The sequence below is a fragment of the Mus pahari genome, chromosome 1, assembly GCF_900095145.1.
Source record: "Mus pahari chromosome 1, PAHARI_EIJ_v1.1, whole genome shotgun sequence".
Classification (NCBI taxonomy): Eukaryota; Metazoa; Chordata; class Mammalia; order Rodentia; family Muridae; genus Mus; species Mus pahari.
Genome location: NC_034590.1, coordinates 62,392,928 through 62,408,753, shown reverse-complemented (window position 1 = coordinate 62,408,753; position 15,826 = coordinate 62,392,928). Strand labels below are relative to the sequence as shown.

Sequence of the window (15,826 nt, the reverse complement as noted above, 5' to 3'; positions counted from 1 at the left end):
AGAGAGAGAGAGAGAGAGAGAGAGAGAGAGAGAGAGAGAGAGAGAGAGAGAGAGAGAGAGAGAGAACAATTATGAATTACTGCATGGATATTGTGTACTCAAGTTAAATATTTGGGGCTTTTTTCAATATTACATATTCTTACCTGGAGATACACCAATATAGTCAGGAGGCTCACATTAATTTAAAATCTAACTAAGTTTTAAATCTATGAGAATAAATAAATTGTCTCTTATTTGTAAATTTAAAAACTTGCAGGATATTAAATCTGGAGAAAGATTTAAATATAAAATATTTGTTGCAGTGAAAATTCATACAGTCACCTTAAAATAAATTTAGATATAGCTATTATAAAGTATCTTAAATATACCTTATTTCCTTATTATAGTCAAAGAAATGATTTCAGATCTATAAAAGACATATTCCCTGAGATGTATGTTTTAATTTTGTTAGTAGCAAATATGTGGATGGTCTAAATAGCTAAATATAAGGGTACCCAACTAATACAAATATTAGATTATGTCCACAAAGCCCAATGGCAGTTTAAAACATACAAAATCAAACCCTACTGGATTATACATGCACTTCTTTCTGAGATTGGTTCTTAATGAGGCTGACCTCATGGTATAGTCCATGTTTACCTCAAACTTGTAGCCCTCATGCCTCCTCTTCTGTCCTCGGAGGGCAGCTGTGCACATACATTTAGAAGTAAGCTACACAGAGAGACCAGTGACAGCAAAACCTACTGAGGATTGGGAAAACACACATGGAAATTACTAAAAGTTTAGTCTCTACACTATTTGGGTTCTAAGTTCTATAAAACTTTTCTCATTTTCAATTTACTTTAATTAACACAGAGTAATGAAAACAAAAAACAAAAAAAACGAAGAATACACCAAAATAACTGAACATTTCAATATTCAAACTATTTGGAGAAAAGCTATCCTTTCAATAACAAAAGTAAACAAAGTGATATGGGAGTTTCGAATACCTAAGGCAATCAATCATATAAAAACAACGGCGGCTTCATTTAAATGAATAAGCAAGAGTAAACAAGGATACTTCTATGTAGTAGAATGAGCTGGAACAGAAGGTCTGGTGTGAAAGTAGCAGCAAGGGCCAGGGGAGCTGTCCATCAGGCAAGTGCTGAGATTCCCCTCTGCTCTTGTATGGGGTTAAGAGCATCCTCAGAAGGTTTAGGGTTTTTAGCCAACTTCTTTATTTTCATCTTGCATCCCCCAACCCCCAGTTTCATCCTGCTGCATTTTGCTTCCTTCTCTGACTTATTTCTGTGCCTCCCTGATCACTATGGTAACTGGAATAATAACGATTGTAAAGCCCCCAAGATAGTTAAAGGCAAATGGTTTAGTCTAAAGGCATAGTGTGATTAATTAATTATTTGAGTTGTTATAATAACAGATTGGAGAAAACTTGAGGTGTGCTAAAATTTGAAGCGTCAATTTTTAATAAAGAGATTTATGGTGTACAATATGTTTTGTGAAACAGTTACTACTACCCTTGTATTTAAATACCCATCTTCTTGCAGTGGTGTGTGCATGTGTTTGTTTGTGTGTGTGTGTGTGTGTGTGTGTGTGTGTGTGTAGCACTTAAAAGGGACTTGTTTAGTATTGGGGAACACACCTGTAAACCCCATACTCTAGAGGCAGAGGCAAGAAGATTAGAAGTTCAAAGAAAGTATGTGCTAGCAGCTTCAAGTTTTACCTGGGATGCATGCTAAAATTAAGACTTAAAAACCAAACCAAACAAAAAAAACACAAAAAAAAAGATATGAAAACTCAAATGATAATTTTAAAATATTTTAAATGCATTTTCCATTTACTTTATTTATTTTTGTGAATAATGCATAATGAACATGAGAATTTGAGTATTCTGAGAGATTCTGACTTTTTTTGGAATATATATATATATATATATATATATATATATATATATAGAGAGAGAGAGAGAGAGAGAGAGAGAGAAACAGAGATATAGACAGAGACTGCTAGGTCAAATGATATTTTAGTGTTTAATATATTAAGAATTTTCATATTATTTTCCAAAATGTCTATACAAATTTGCATTCTTATCACCAATGTATGTGTACAAGAAAGCCCCTTTGTCTACTTTCTCAACATCATTTATAATCTTTTCTCTTTTTAATAGTAAGTGTCCTAGCTGGTATCAGGTGATATTTCACTCTAGCTTTGATCTGCACTTTCCTAATGGGAAATTATATTCAAGACTTTTCAATATATCATCTTTGGAAAATTTTAAAAAGATGTCCATTCAAATATATCAGCTATTTTTAGCATGAGTCATATTTCAATTACATCTTTCTTAACTTCATAAAGCACAATAAACAGGAAGCAGATATTTTAAGAATAATCAGAGAATGTTAGGAGATCAAATATTCTGTGTTTACTGTGTAACTCTGCTTTTGAAATGGTAGAGATGAGAAAGGAAGGAATGAAAGGAGAGTGTCAAGGGTACTTAACATTCCTCAATACAGCTACAGACAAGATAAAGGAAAGGAAGCTATACAAACTGGTCCTCAGGACTGCATTCATCATTTGGGTCTTTGCAGATAGAAAATCAAGTCAAGTAAAAACAAAGTAGAAGCCTACTTTCTGATGACATATGAACAAGAAAAATAGACCTTCTAGGAAGCCTCATTTCCACAGAAGTCGTTCTCATAAACACTACTGTATGAGGACAACGATGGATTGGGAAAGCAGATCGGTCTAATGGAAAACACACGTAGGCAAAGGCAATACTAGTTCTACTCACGAGACTCTACAGACACATGACTGTGGGTATTCTGGAATTTAGGAAAGGGATTGAAATTGCTTCTCTCAGGAGCCTAGAGATTCCTTTCACAGTGCCATTCTTGTATTTTAATTGGTAGCATCTATTACAGTAGCTGAAACAGAGCCTAATACAGTCATAAGTTATAGGTAACTAAACCAAAGGATAGCCAGAGTGCAGAGAGGAGGACCTGGAGAATGTTGAAAAAAATAAAACATTTAGAGGGGTGTCTATTATGATGATGAAATTAGTCAGCATTCTTCAAATTATTACATGTTAGTAGGATATTAAGAACACTTTGCATATGAATTTTAAGCTGACAATCTGGTCTAAACAAACAAGGGTTTAGGCTTAACCATGTTATGTATCTTCCAGGAAAGAAAGTAAATACACATCTTAATCGTATCTTTGCACATCCTAGATAATATGAGATACACACACATTTCTGGAAGCTCCTAATTAGCATATGTTCCCATGAGTTTTATTTCAAAATTGCTTAATTTTTTTCTTCAACTGCTTAAAAATCCAACTGAAATTTTCCTTATGGATTTCCCTTAAATCAATATAATAAGTAAGATAGTTACATGCTATATCATTTAACTTTAGAACCATGGAGGACTAGAGTTGGAATTTGTTACATGCTGAGTATTTGATGATCGGATGAAATAATGATATCTGAGTGTTATTAATTTTCATATACCTCATTTTATGAATGTTCTATCAATACATAAGTACTTCCCACCTATGAACAGTTAGCCCAGTGTACTGTAACCTGGAGAACATAATGTTACAACTCCTAGCCAATAAAGACAGAAAAGAATGACTGCACAGTTAAGGTGTTTCCTCTTCTAGAAGAAGGTCTGAGCATTGCTCTTGGTGAAACCAAAGCCAAGTGAAAGTACGAGGTCCTAATGAACACATATATATTAAAGACTGCATACACCTCATTTAAACTTCCCTCTGCGCTAATGGTATAGGAATATGTGATTCTGTACTTATCACTGTTGCTATTTTAGCTAGTTTTTCTGAGAAAACTGAGACTTGAGATGGGATACTTATATTACCAGTGAAATCTATTTTTGAAATCCCACTGTTCAATAGGAAGCTTTTCACACTGACATTATACCTGTTAGATGAGTTTGAAAGCTTCACTGAGGAAAGCATGTTTATAAAGTCCTAGTGGTATTTTTTGTAGTTAACCTGTCCATAATTAACCACTGGAGAAGTATAGTTAAGACATAGTATTATAATACTATAATATAGAACTTTTGAGAATTATCATATTCAACTAATTGACAATGCAGGGAGGTTAGACTCTCTAAAAATATAGTTTGTTTTCATGGAATTAATGTATTTTTCAGAAGACAAAGTCAACTTGATTTGGATGTTTTATTCTGTTGACATGAATCACTGTCAACATGTACTTGTTATACCAGAACACTGAAAGAAATAAAACCAAAAGAAGTTAAACTAATGTAGTTATCCAGGCTCTTGAAAAGGTGGTAATAATTAAACCAATTTCTGTGAATATGGTTTGAAAACCAGTGAAAACATAACAGCATAAAAGAAACTTCTTCAGACATGACCGAGGGTACTAGGATGAAGAGTCAAAATCCTGAGACCAATAGCTCATCATATTTGATTATTTCAGCTTGTGCTTAATTTCCTTCACCAAGAAATTCACCTTTCCTTGTTAATAAGCATTCATCACTGCAAAGCAATCCTCATTAGTTGATGAGAGTGGATTTTAAATGGTGCTCAGTGCATCTTATGCACTGGAAGTCTGTGTGCGGTCAGTAGAGAGAATGTATTAGAGAATACAAAGAGTGGTGAGTTGTGTGGAGGAAGGACAAACTAGTTACAGGATGATAATTTCTCATGCATCATGCCAGAGATAAACACAAAAGCCTTCAATAATCTAAGATTTATTTAAGGCTATTTGAAAAAAGATCTACATTACCAATTAATATGTTATCTTTTTAAAGCTGATCCTAAACTTGTTTTATATATATATATATATATATATATATATATATATATATATNATATATATATATATATATATATAAAGCCACAATAATAAACGTCATTCATTTCTCTCTTAAAGACTTTTAAACAAGATGATATGTGAGAATGTTGGAGTGCGTGTGTTTATTGGACGTGGAAGTCTCAGAAATCCCCTCACCTACATTGCTCATTTTATACAAGAAAAGACGAAGGCCCAAGAAAAGACTATAGAGTTTCTAGCCAGGGTAAGGCACTTAACTCTCACTTTTTCTATCAAGCCTCCTCTGAGCAATACCATGAACTGGAGTGTTTCAGTAACTTTAATGGCTAAGGTGTCTAGCAACCATCCCATGCAGTCTCCGGTAGTGTCTTTCAGAACAGAAGAGATCACGTGGTTTGTGTTCACTTGAAGATGTGTACTTTCACTTATTATGGATAAAGTATCCCCACTCCCACGTACACTTTCCTTTAGATAGTCACCAAAGCAGCCACAAGATGTGATTTCTAGAAACAACTGAATAAACCCACCAAGTTCTCACTGTAAGTAAAAGCTCATAGTCTCGCAAGCAATGAACAGGTACTGAGACCACTTATGGGCAATAACTTCGCCAACAGCAAGTTCTGCTAGGGTCCACCACAGCCAACAACAACAACAAAAACTTTAATAAATCCTTTCAGACCGGCAGCCCTGGATGATAACCTGTTTCAAAACGCTTTAAACCTCATCACTTCGAACACTGAACAATCTTACACAACTCCAGGATAGGGCAGTCATTTGCTTCAAACTTCATGAAGAACTGTGCCGGCCATCTCTTGTTAAGCATTTGGCTTGTTGGTTTCAAATGGACTGGTAAAAGCGAGGACTATCCTACGAATGAGGACTACATAATTATATCAATAGACTTACTGTCAAAAGTAGACATAAGTCCCTCCCTCACCTTTGGAAAAAGCTATTAGAAACCAATCCTTGAGAGGCTTTATTTGGGGAACTTCTATGGTCCCAGGTATATTACCCCACAGCCCTGCTTCAGAGGGTGAGAGTCAGTCTGATGCTTTCCAGAGCATCCATACCAGCTCCCGGAGATATTCACTAGCTAAAAGCAGGAAGAAATCCCAAGCACCGAGATATCTAAGGCGCCCTCTTTTCAAGAGCCCTTGTAGCTTCTGTGTGCTCCATACAGGGTCCTGTCACCATCTAGCTATCATGCTAACACCGGTCACTGGAAAAATCATTGAGCTCTCCTGGCTCCAAATCCAAGCCGGCTCCTCGAGTGGACAGAGCAGTCACACAGCTTCTGTCAGTCTCCCAACAGGCAGACACATAAACAAACAACAAAAGAAACTGTTTTCTCTCCCCAGGGAGGCCAGCATGCATTAAAATAAGACATGAATCCCTTGTCCTACCTTGCATCCAAACATCAACGACAAAGTGTTGTTGGTGCAAGCAACTTTGCAGTGGCAAATCATTGGTGTAAAACAGTCAGGGTCCTTAAGAACAGGGGACATTCCTTTTGGGCTGCGGCAGTGGCAGCTCGCTGGGGGAACCGAACTTGGTGCTCACCCAGTTCTCGGAGCGACAGCCCGCCTAGAGAGCCTAGACCGAGAGGCAGCTGTGATCGCTGCCCCCTGCGCCTGGTGCAGCCATCCCCGAGCCTAGGTGCAAGCACTGCTGCCGGCAAGTACAGTGTGTCTCAGGGTCTGTCTTCCCAAGAGAACGAAGGGTGGGGGAAGGGGCAGAGAGCGAAGAAGGGTTCCCCACTATACGGAAATTGAAGGAGGTAAAATAAAAATAATTATAAATAAATCAATCAAAATAAAAGGAAGCAGAGCGCTTTTGAGGAGGGTTCAAAGGAGGTGGGGCAATATTAGCATGTAAAAGGATGTGCCCGCCTACTCGCCCCAGTCACACTAGATCGTCAAGCAAGCTGAAGGGGGTTGAGATTATTCCCTCTGAAGGAAATTTTAAAAAAGAAGAAAGAACGGGGGGAAAAAAAAAATCCACAATGCAGTTCCCAATTTGGTAAGAAGCCAGTGGCTTGCTGCTGCAATTCAGAGTCACCGTGGGGAGCGCTGGCCCAGAGAAGTGGGAGGGAGGGGCGGGGTAAGGGAGAGCGGTGCACGCGGTTCGCCAGCCTGGTGGCGCTCCGGGTACCGCCGAGAAGTCTCTGGCTTAGGCAGGTGGGCCTTTCCCAAGTGACACGACCCCGAGAACACACAGGACCCTGTTACTACTGCTGCCTCAGCGTGGACATCCTCAGATACTGAGTTCCTGGGAAGAGGCGGACAGCGCCCAGCAGTGGAGGGACTGTCCTCCCCACCCCCATAGAAGAGCTAGTAGAGGAAGGAGGAGGGGAAAGTATCCAGCAAAGAGAGCTGATGCAGTATTAGGCTCCAAAAGATTAATGCTTTCCGGGTCAGCGAGTCCACTTGCTCTACGGGTTGTGAAGGGGACCTCAAAGCCAAGCCTTTATCTGCTAATGATTTTTTTTTTTTTTTTTCAATTCAAAAGAGAAGGACATTCTGCTCCTCTTCCCTTCCCACCCTTTCGACCTAGGAGGTGCCTTAGAGGTTCCCAGAAGCCACGGAAGTATCTAGGCTGTTCTAGAAGTATGAATGATAAGACCAATATACGCTCTTTGTTTTGGCTGTCTTGGTTTTTATAACTGAGACTGTGAAAAATGCAAAAATATATTTTTTTTAAGTTAGCAAGCAGCTTACACAGCTGCAAAATAGCTTAGTGAAGGTTTTTAGAACGTGATAAGGAGTGCGAGTGGCAGGGAGTTGGTAAACTTAGCACTCTGAGTTCTGCCTGGGCACCATTCCTCACAGAGGGTGGATGGGAAGAGCAAAGAGACATCATCGGGTTTGGAGTAAGAAGGCTGTGTGTGGCTGTCTCTATGTCACTCACTGTCACTTGCATGGTCTGAGTGCCTTGATTGTCTGATATGCATCATAACACCTAGAAAGAGCTGGGGAACAAGGTGAACACCTGGGCGCTCCTGGGTGAACTCTGGGACAAAGACTCAGAACTGGGCAGTGGCTCTGCTCTCTGCTTGCAAGCCTTCTGTTGGGCCTTAGAGATCGGTCTGTCACTTGTTCATGCCATACAATCTCAGTAAGGCATGAAAAATAGATTCATAGAAAACCCATGGCAGATAGTTTAAAAACCAGTTTTACTGATGACCTCGGGGAACGTCTCCAGATTTACAGATTTACAAGGCTCCAGCAATAACAAATAATAATAATAATAATAATAATAATAATAAGAAGAAGAAGAAGAAGAAGAAGAAGAAGAAGAAGTTACTAGATCAAATGTAGTATCTTATATTCGATCCTTTACCTCCCTCTACTTAAAATAACTCATGCTCCTCTCTGAAGTTAGTGTACACTAAACTCCATAGAATTCTTAAGATATTAACAACAGCAACCAAAAAACATTATTTCTGCTTAATGTGACATTCTCATTCCTTAGTCAAGAAAGATGTCAAGAAAAACTCATTTGTATTCACCTTTGCTCCCCAGTAAGGGGAATTGGGGTCCTATCTAAGAAATGGAGACACTTTTTACAAAGAAGTCAGTATGGAATCAAATATAAACAAACATCCACAGGGTATTTACCTGGAGTTTAAACCTGGTTCTCACTGAACAGGGCAGCCATGGCTTAGACTGTGGTATTCCTACATATGGGGAGTGGGGTTATAGAGAAGTGTGTGTATGTCACTATTAAATGTACGAAGTCATATTTTAAGAAAATCCTGGTATGAGACATTTTGTGAAGTCTTAAGGCTATGTTAACCAGTGAGGTGTATGCCTTAGCATTTCTGCCTTCATTACCATAAACTGTGTGAGTGTGTGAGCATTTCCACCTACATAGTGGCTGTAATTGCGGCTGCATTTTCCAAGGGAGAATAGATTCTAAAAATGTTGTACAATATTTCCCTTATTCATTAGCCTATAATTTGGATTTCAAACACCCCAAAAGTATTGTATGCTCTATATTGTGAGGATCCAATAATATCCAACACAGTCCTTCCCTGATGAATTTGCCAAGTTAAGCCTGACCTCCTATTCTAGGGCAGCATTAAGGGCTGTTACTTCCCATTTTATAGTCTGTACTGGTTCAGATTGATAAAGCCAAATGACAAGATATAAAGCAAACTATGGATTTCACTTCTTTCCTCATCAGGAAAATTCCATTTACTACTGAACTGAAAACTACTAATTCAGCAGTATATTGGAGAGGGTGTTCTGCAATAAGTTTAGGAGGAAGTCTTTCTAAGGAATATCATGCTGTGATGATTTTAAGATCAAAACAACTAACTTAGACATTTCAGTAATTGATAACATTTACAGTTCTTCCTGATAACTACCTCTTTAATAGCAAGTAGATGACAAATGCATCTTACTAAACATTTACCTAACATTTTTCTCAATATTGCCTCCTATTCACAAAACAATCATATCATCAATAAGTGTCAGCAGGGTCAAGTACACTTACTCTTTATTCTTGTTACTGCTCCTCATTAGATGTTTGGGGTAAGGTTTGAGTCATTACTTAGTTATCTTTCTTTTTTGTCATCATTTCCATAGCAGCAATGTTATTTTATTCATATTTATTTTCATTTTATGTGTATGAGTGTTTGCCTGCGTGTATGCCTGTGTCTCACCTGTGTGCCATACCTGTTACCCAAGGAGTACAGAAAAGGGTGTTGAATCACCTGAAGCAGGAGTTAGAGGCAGTTGTGAATGGCTTTGTGATTGCTGGGAATGGAACTCAGATATTCGAGAAGAGCAGTATAAGTGCTGGGAACCTCTGAGCCACCTCTTTAGCACCAGAATATAAAGAAAATGTAAGTATCTATTTTTACATAGTCACTTGTTTTCAGCAAATGCACATTTCTACGGTGTCTTTGACTTTACAGGCAGTAGCATGGCACTTGTTCTATGCTCGATTCTGAATTCATCAGTGTGCTGAAGCCAGATCCTGCTCAATAGGATTGATTATGTATCTTCCTAATTCCCCATTCAGTGACACCACTACTGGTGGTTTGGGATCAATTAAGAAGAATGTTTATACCTCATACTCTGGCAAATACTACAAATGTGACTTCATTCTTTAGACAAACTTCAAATCAATAAAGCACTGTCCTAAATACTGTATGCTCATTAGCCTATTTTATCATCACAATCCTTCAATCTCACCAAGGGAAAACACTCTATTGTGGAAAAAATAAATAACTTTCCAAACCAAAATTGGTATGCTAATCAGCTAAATGAAGCAGCTAATCAAAATATTTTAATAACTTTCAATCACGTATATTGCTTTCTCATGTTGAATGTCCTTAACAGCTTACCTGTTATGATAGTTCATAAATAGAAGAACATATTCTATTTGGGGCATGGTGTTCTTCTCATACAAAAAAGAGGAAGTCCTAGATAAGGAGTCAGTCTTAAACTTGACTTCAGACAACAACAATAATGATAACTTCCTGCTCAAACAGTTGTGAGCTCTTTCGCTCACATTCTTTAATGTCCTAGTGAACTTCATCCTAGTGATGTAATGGGACAGTCCCATTACAGGGAGGAAGGAGAACAGACTGGGGAAATAACATAACAACCTACAGCTTAGTGGGATAATGGAAATAGGATTTGAAAGCATGTATTGTGACTTATGGGTCCATTCTGCTTGATGCTCACCAACCAAGATTGTGCAAATTTTCATTCACTTTGTACAATAAAGATTGTTATTCCAGAGGCTTCCTTCCCATAGTTCCCATAAGGAAAGCATCATAGAGTCTATTGCAACACCACACCAAAAATACTTGATCTTGCCAGAAAATGTAAGGGATTCAGAAAACAAGCTCACAGGTCTATCAGACACAATAGACTTTGCCGATAACCATGTGCTTTCTGTCTTTGACGACATTTCCTTCCCTTATTTGCTAGTGCACTTATAGCATTTAAATCTTTAGTAGAAATGTTTTCATACAATTAATTAAGCAAGTGATATAAACAAAGTCTCTTTTTTTCACAGACTTTCCTAAAAATTTAGTTCATTGCTATCAAAGAGATTACAAATCAATTAAATGAAATTGCTTGGAAATCAGAACAGCAGGAGAGTATATTTACGTAAGTATTAATAATTGTCTTTGAACTCCATACAAACACTTGATAAATGTAGTTAAATTTCCCAAACTCCTATTTTCTGTTCTACGTCAGGGTAATGATAGTACAGGGTCTCAAGAAGTTTTAAGTGAGAAAATATATTAGCAAATACTTTCATGCTCATCTGTTTTATACTATACACTCCATAAATCCTGTTGATCTCCTGATACTTCTTTCAACAAGTTAACAGAGAGAAACAAACCAGTTATACTTGTCAAATAACTCCAAGTCTCTAATGGCTCCTTTTATACCCTTTTTGAGCACTTCCATGTCCTTCTTGCCAATGGACATACTATCTCCATTTGGATCTTGTCAGGTCTCACAAAAACTACCTCTGATGTCCCCCATAATGCCTTTATGCCTCTGAGCTCTCAGTGTTCTCGCTAACTTGGGAGTCTATTGCTACTTTTCTAGTTCCTAGTACAGATGCCTCTGGACCAGTTACATTTAGTGACTGGTTTTCTTTTACTTAAGTTTCATGTAAAATATTTGCTCAGCTTTTCCTCAAGTTGTCTTGCTATAGAATGAAATGGTTAACCAATAAATGAATGTATAATAACTAATTAATTTAGGAGCAAGGCACCAATCCTATTACCACCATTTGGGCAGCAGGGAAGCTGGAGTAGATCATTGTCTCCTCATCCATCCTGTTCTAGTTTCATTTTTGTTGCTATGATAAAATACATGGAAAAAGTGATATGAGGAAGAAGTTTATTTGGATTATAATTCCAGAGTAGAGTACCCCTGTGGGGAAATCAAGGCAGAAACTCTAGGCTAGTCACATAATAGCCAAGAGGAGAGAGAGAATAAACACATGTGTGCCAAGTGTTCAGCTAGCTTTCTCTACTCTTAAACAGGACAGGGTCCCATAGCACAGAGAGTTGCCACCAACTTTCAGGCAAGTGTTTTCCAACACCAGTTGAGGCAATCAAAATAATACCGGCCACATAGAGAGATGCCCATGAACATGATATCTACAATCACTCCTTGAGACTCTTCCCAAGTGATTCTAAGTTGTGTTCAGTTGCCAACCTATCACCCTGTGCCCAGTCTCCTAGTTGTATGGTGCAAGTCTCACATTGAAGAAAGGATGGTGCACAGATCATAATCAACGTTGGCATCTTAGGAACAAGTTTTCTGAAACAGTTCTTGTCCTCAGCACCAATGTGGCAGTGCAGAATGCTAACTTCCACAGTCATCATGGCAGTCACCTTTACGGTTTTGCTGTTCAAAAATCAACTTCAAATCATTAGTCTCTGAGACTCCTGTAAGAATTTCTTTAGCAGCAAAATTCAAATTAAAAATCAGGAATTCTTAGGTCTTCATGGTTATCAATTGCTTTGTCAAGTTATGATGCTGAGAGTAACCTCTGTGTCTCAGATTTCAGTTCTTGATTTTGACACTTGCTGAGTAACTCTGACTTGGTCACTCAGTCTCATTGATTTCGTGCATCCACTGAAAGAGGGGAGAATGCCATTGAATCACAGATTATAACAGGATTATTGTGCAGATTTTTTTTTAAAAAGAGCATATGTGAAAGTACCCATTAAAATGTCTCACATTCATTGGTGTTTAATAATATGCATTACTCACTCATTCATTCATTTAGTACAGGCCAAAATTAGTCAAAATTTCCCACCAATTTCAAATGAACATCTACCAAATACAGCAAAATTCCTGTGAAATAACTATTCTATTTTTATAGTGTACTTGCCCATCTGTGAAACAAAGACGAATATTTCATTGTCAGAAGAAAAAAAATTCTAAATCAAGAGTTCAACTTTGAGAACAGTAATTTCCAGGACGTCTGCAACAAAAACATAGCTCATTTTAAATGTTTTCTTATTGTCTCAGAGTGTTCTAATGCAGCAAATAGACTCTCCTTATCAGCTGTCTTTCACTCTAACAATAGATGCTTGGCTAGCTGTGTGAACTAAGTGAGGTGACTTATTCAGAAGAGTGCCATTCTATCATGCTGTAAACAGGGGCCCTTGGGCTAATCACGTCCAAATTAAACGAAGTGATTATTCAATGAAGCAAATTGCTCCCTTGAAGCTGTAAAGACATCAAATCTCTCTTATAATCCCATACCATGGACTGAAGACATGCCATAATTATCTTCTTTAATATGCTGTATAAATGATGGTTAAAATCCGAGATGGTTCTAAATTTTAAGTATAGCCTCACTAGGTTTCCTTTCCCTGTTTACTTAAAATAAGATCATTGTGAAAAAAGAAGAAAAACATAACTTTTTTTGTATAGTATGTGACTCACTCATGTAACAAGAATGGTAAATTATTCTTTTATTATGATAGTCAATTTCAGGTATAATGTGTTAGGAGACCCAGTTATATTTGCTAAACTTGTCAGTATCTGATGGTAGAACAGTCTTTACTTGGTTCATAATGTCAGCACATTATCTCCTGCTCTTGATATGCAATGACTATTTACTCACTTATTCATTCAAAACTATCATTTGTGTGTGCATGTGATATATGTGTATGCATAGTTATGTGTACCTATACATACATGTGCATAGGTCAAAGGTGAGCATAAGGTGTCTTCTTCTTCTATCTCTCTACACTTTAGTTTTGAGCAAGGGTTTTTTGATGAGTCTGGAGGTTGTCAATCCTCCAAGGCTAGCGAGACAAGGCTCTGGGATGTCCCTGTCTTCACTGCTTGAATTAACTGTGCACACCGGTGTGCTATAACAGACCAGATCAGTGGAAGAACAGATTGGCAAGAAAGCCTTGAATAAAGTTGTCTGGCTCTTAAGTAATAATAGCCATGTAGAGACCCAAAGAATGAGTGAACATGACTTGGGGGAAATTAAGGCATGGAAAGGCCGTTTGAGTAAAGGCAGAACAAAGACACAAATATTTGTCAGCAAATCAGGAATATAGCATGGACTGTGATCAGCTCAGAATAGCTGGAATACAGGAAAAAAGAGGAAATCGTAAGTGAGCAGAGACTAAGAAGAAAGTCATGTCTCACCATAGTTTATACTTTAGATAATTTTTCCAAATATCTAAAGCACATATATAATGAATCTAATTTAGAAAAGATATATTGAAATATAGCATGCAATACATTATAAGTATATAAGATATATAGCTTCATATTTCAATACATGAGGACATCCAGGAAACTATTAGCATAAACAATACTGGGGATATATCATCACTTCCAAATGTTTGCTAATTCCTGATTCTCAGTGCAGATACATTTCCTATAATAAGTTGTATATTTTAGTTACTAAAAATCAAGAGATATAAAGATCAAAAGCCAGGTTAATCAAGAAGAAAATAGAAATTGAGCCACAATGAGGTTTGGACACCCATGAGAATGGCTAAAATTGGAGAACCTGGCAATTCCAAATACTGATGAGGATGGGAGGTGCTCAACCATCTCACATAATGCTGGTGGAAATGTCAAATGACACAGTCAGTTTGGGGGCTGAGGATGCAAACTCAGCTCCTCATTATTGTACAGCAAACACATCTCACTGAACTGTCTCCGCCGCCCCCCCCCCTGCGCCTTCAAGGTAAGATTGAGGTTTTAAAGTTGAAAATGCATATTGATGAGGCAATATGAATCTGGTTGAAGAATGGATTATTTGTGTAAGTTATCTAGAGTCTTTTCTCATATCTCATATATGAAAACTAAAGAAAGAAGTAGTCAGTACATATAAAGCATTAGAAAACTAACATAACAGTATACAAAAGTATTTCATTTTATAGATAATGATGGACTTAAATGTTTCGTTTTACCCAATAACCAAGCTATTCTAAATGCCTACTTAGGGAAGTCTCCTGGAATAGAAGCAAAGTTTTGCTGTGATTCAATCTGAAGCTAAACTTTAGTATGTGTGTGTGTGTGTGTGTGTGTGTGTGTGTGTGTGTGTGTGTGTGTGACTACTGTGTGTGTGTGTGTGACACTGACTACATTCTATCCTTACAATACAAGGGTCTATTCTGTATCTCTATATCTACCTGAAACTTGAGTTAAGTGGAAGATTAACATTGCGTTTGTTTCTCATGTCACCAACTAAAGAAGAAAGATCCTGGCATCTGGGAGTACAGTGTTACCACCTATTGACTGTGCACATATGTATTTATTGCCTTAATTTCCTCATGTGCAACGTAATAGGTAGAAACCTACAAAATCTAACTAATCTGGGTCCATAGGGGCCCAGAGACTGAACCGCAAACCAGAGAGCATGGATAGGACAGACCTAGGACCTCAGAACATATGTAACAGTTGTGCAGCTCATTCTTCATGTGGGACTCCTAATAGCAGGAGCAGGGGCTATCTTTGATTCTGTTGCCTGCTTTTGGATCCTGTTCCCCTAACTGGGCTGCCTTATCTGGCCTCAATAGGAGAAGATGCACCTAGTTCTACTGCAACTTGATATGCCAAAGTGGATTGACATTGATGGAAGGCCTCTCCTTTTCTGAGGAAAAAGGGAGGAAGGGAGATGGAGGGAGGGAAAGGGAGGGGGAAAAGACAGGACCAGGAGGAGAGGAAGGAACAGAAGATAATATAGACATGTAAAATAAATAAATTAGTTGAAAATAATTCAATAAAAATAATTAATAAAAATACAAGTTAAAAATGCTTACCATAAAATATTTAAGTAGCTAAATTACCAATATACAAAGTGCTCTAAAATACTGCTAATTACATACTGAGTATGCTCACTATTTTTATTGTATTATAATTATTATTATGATTGGTATTGCCATTGCAAATTAATTACACACAAAGTTCCATTGAATCTTTCAGAATTGATTCAAATAACATCTTTTTGAAGATTTTGCTGACATCCCACTCAAACATCATCCCACT

At 37.5% G+C, this 15,826-nt stretch overlaps 1 protein-coding gene across 16 annotated transcripts in view; it reads right to left on the bottom strand.

Annotated features, from left to right (window-relative positions):
• Dlg2 (discs large MAGUK scaffold protein 2) overlaps positions 1-15,826 on the bottom strand; it is a 1,883,913-nt gene that overhangs the window by 1,137,851 nt on the left and 730,236 nt on the right. For 2 of the 16 annotated variants that reach the window (XM_029535301.1, XM_021215098.2), the window contains exon 1: positions 6,218-6,849. The exons of 13 other annotated variants lie outside the window; for them this stretch is intronic. In XM_029535301.1, coding sequence (XP_029391161.1) covers positions 6,218-6,319 — 102 coding nt within the window. In that variant the 5' untranslated portion in view covers positions 6,320-6,849. Of the gene's footprint in view, positions 1-6,217; positions 6,851-15,826 lie in introns of those variants that run through there. One more of the 16 variants, XM_029535302.1, reaches the window with a different exon arrangement.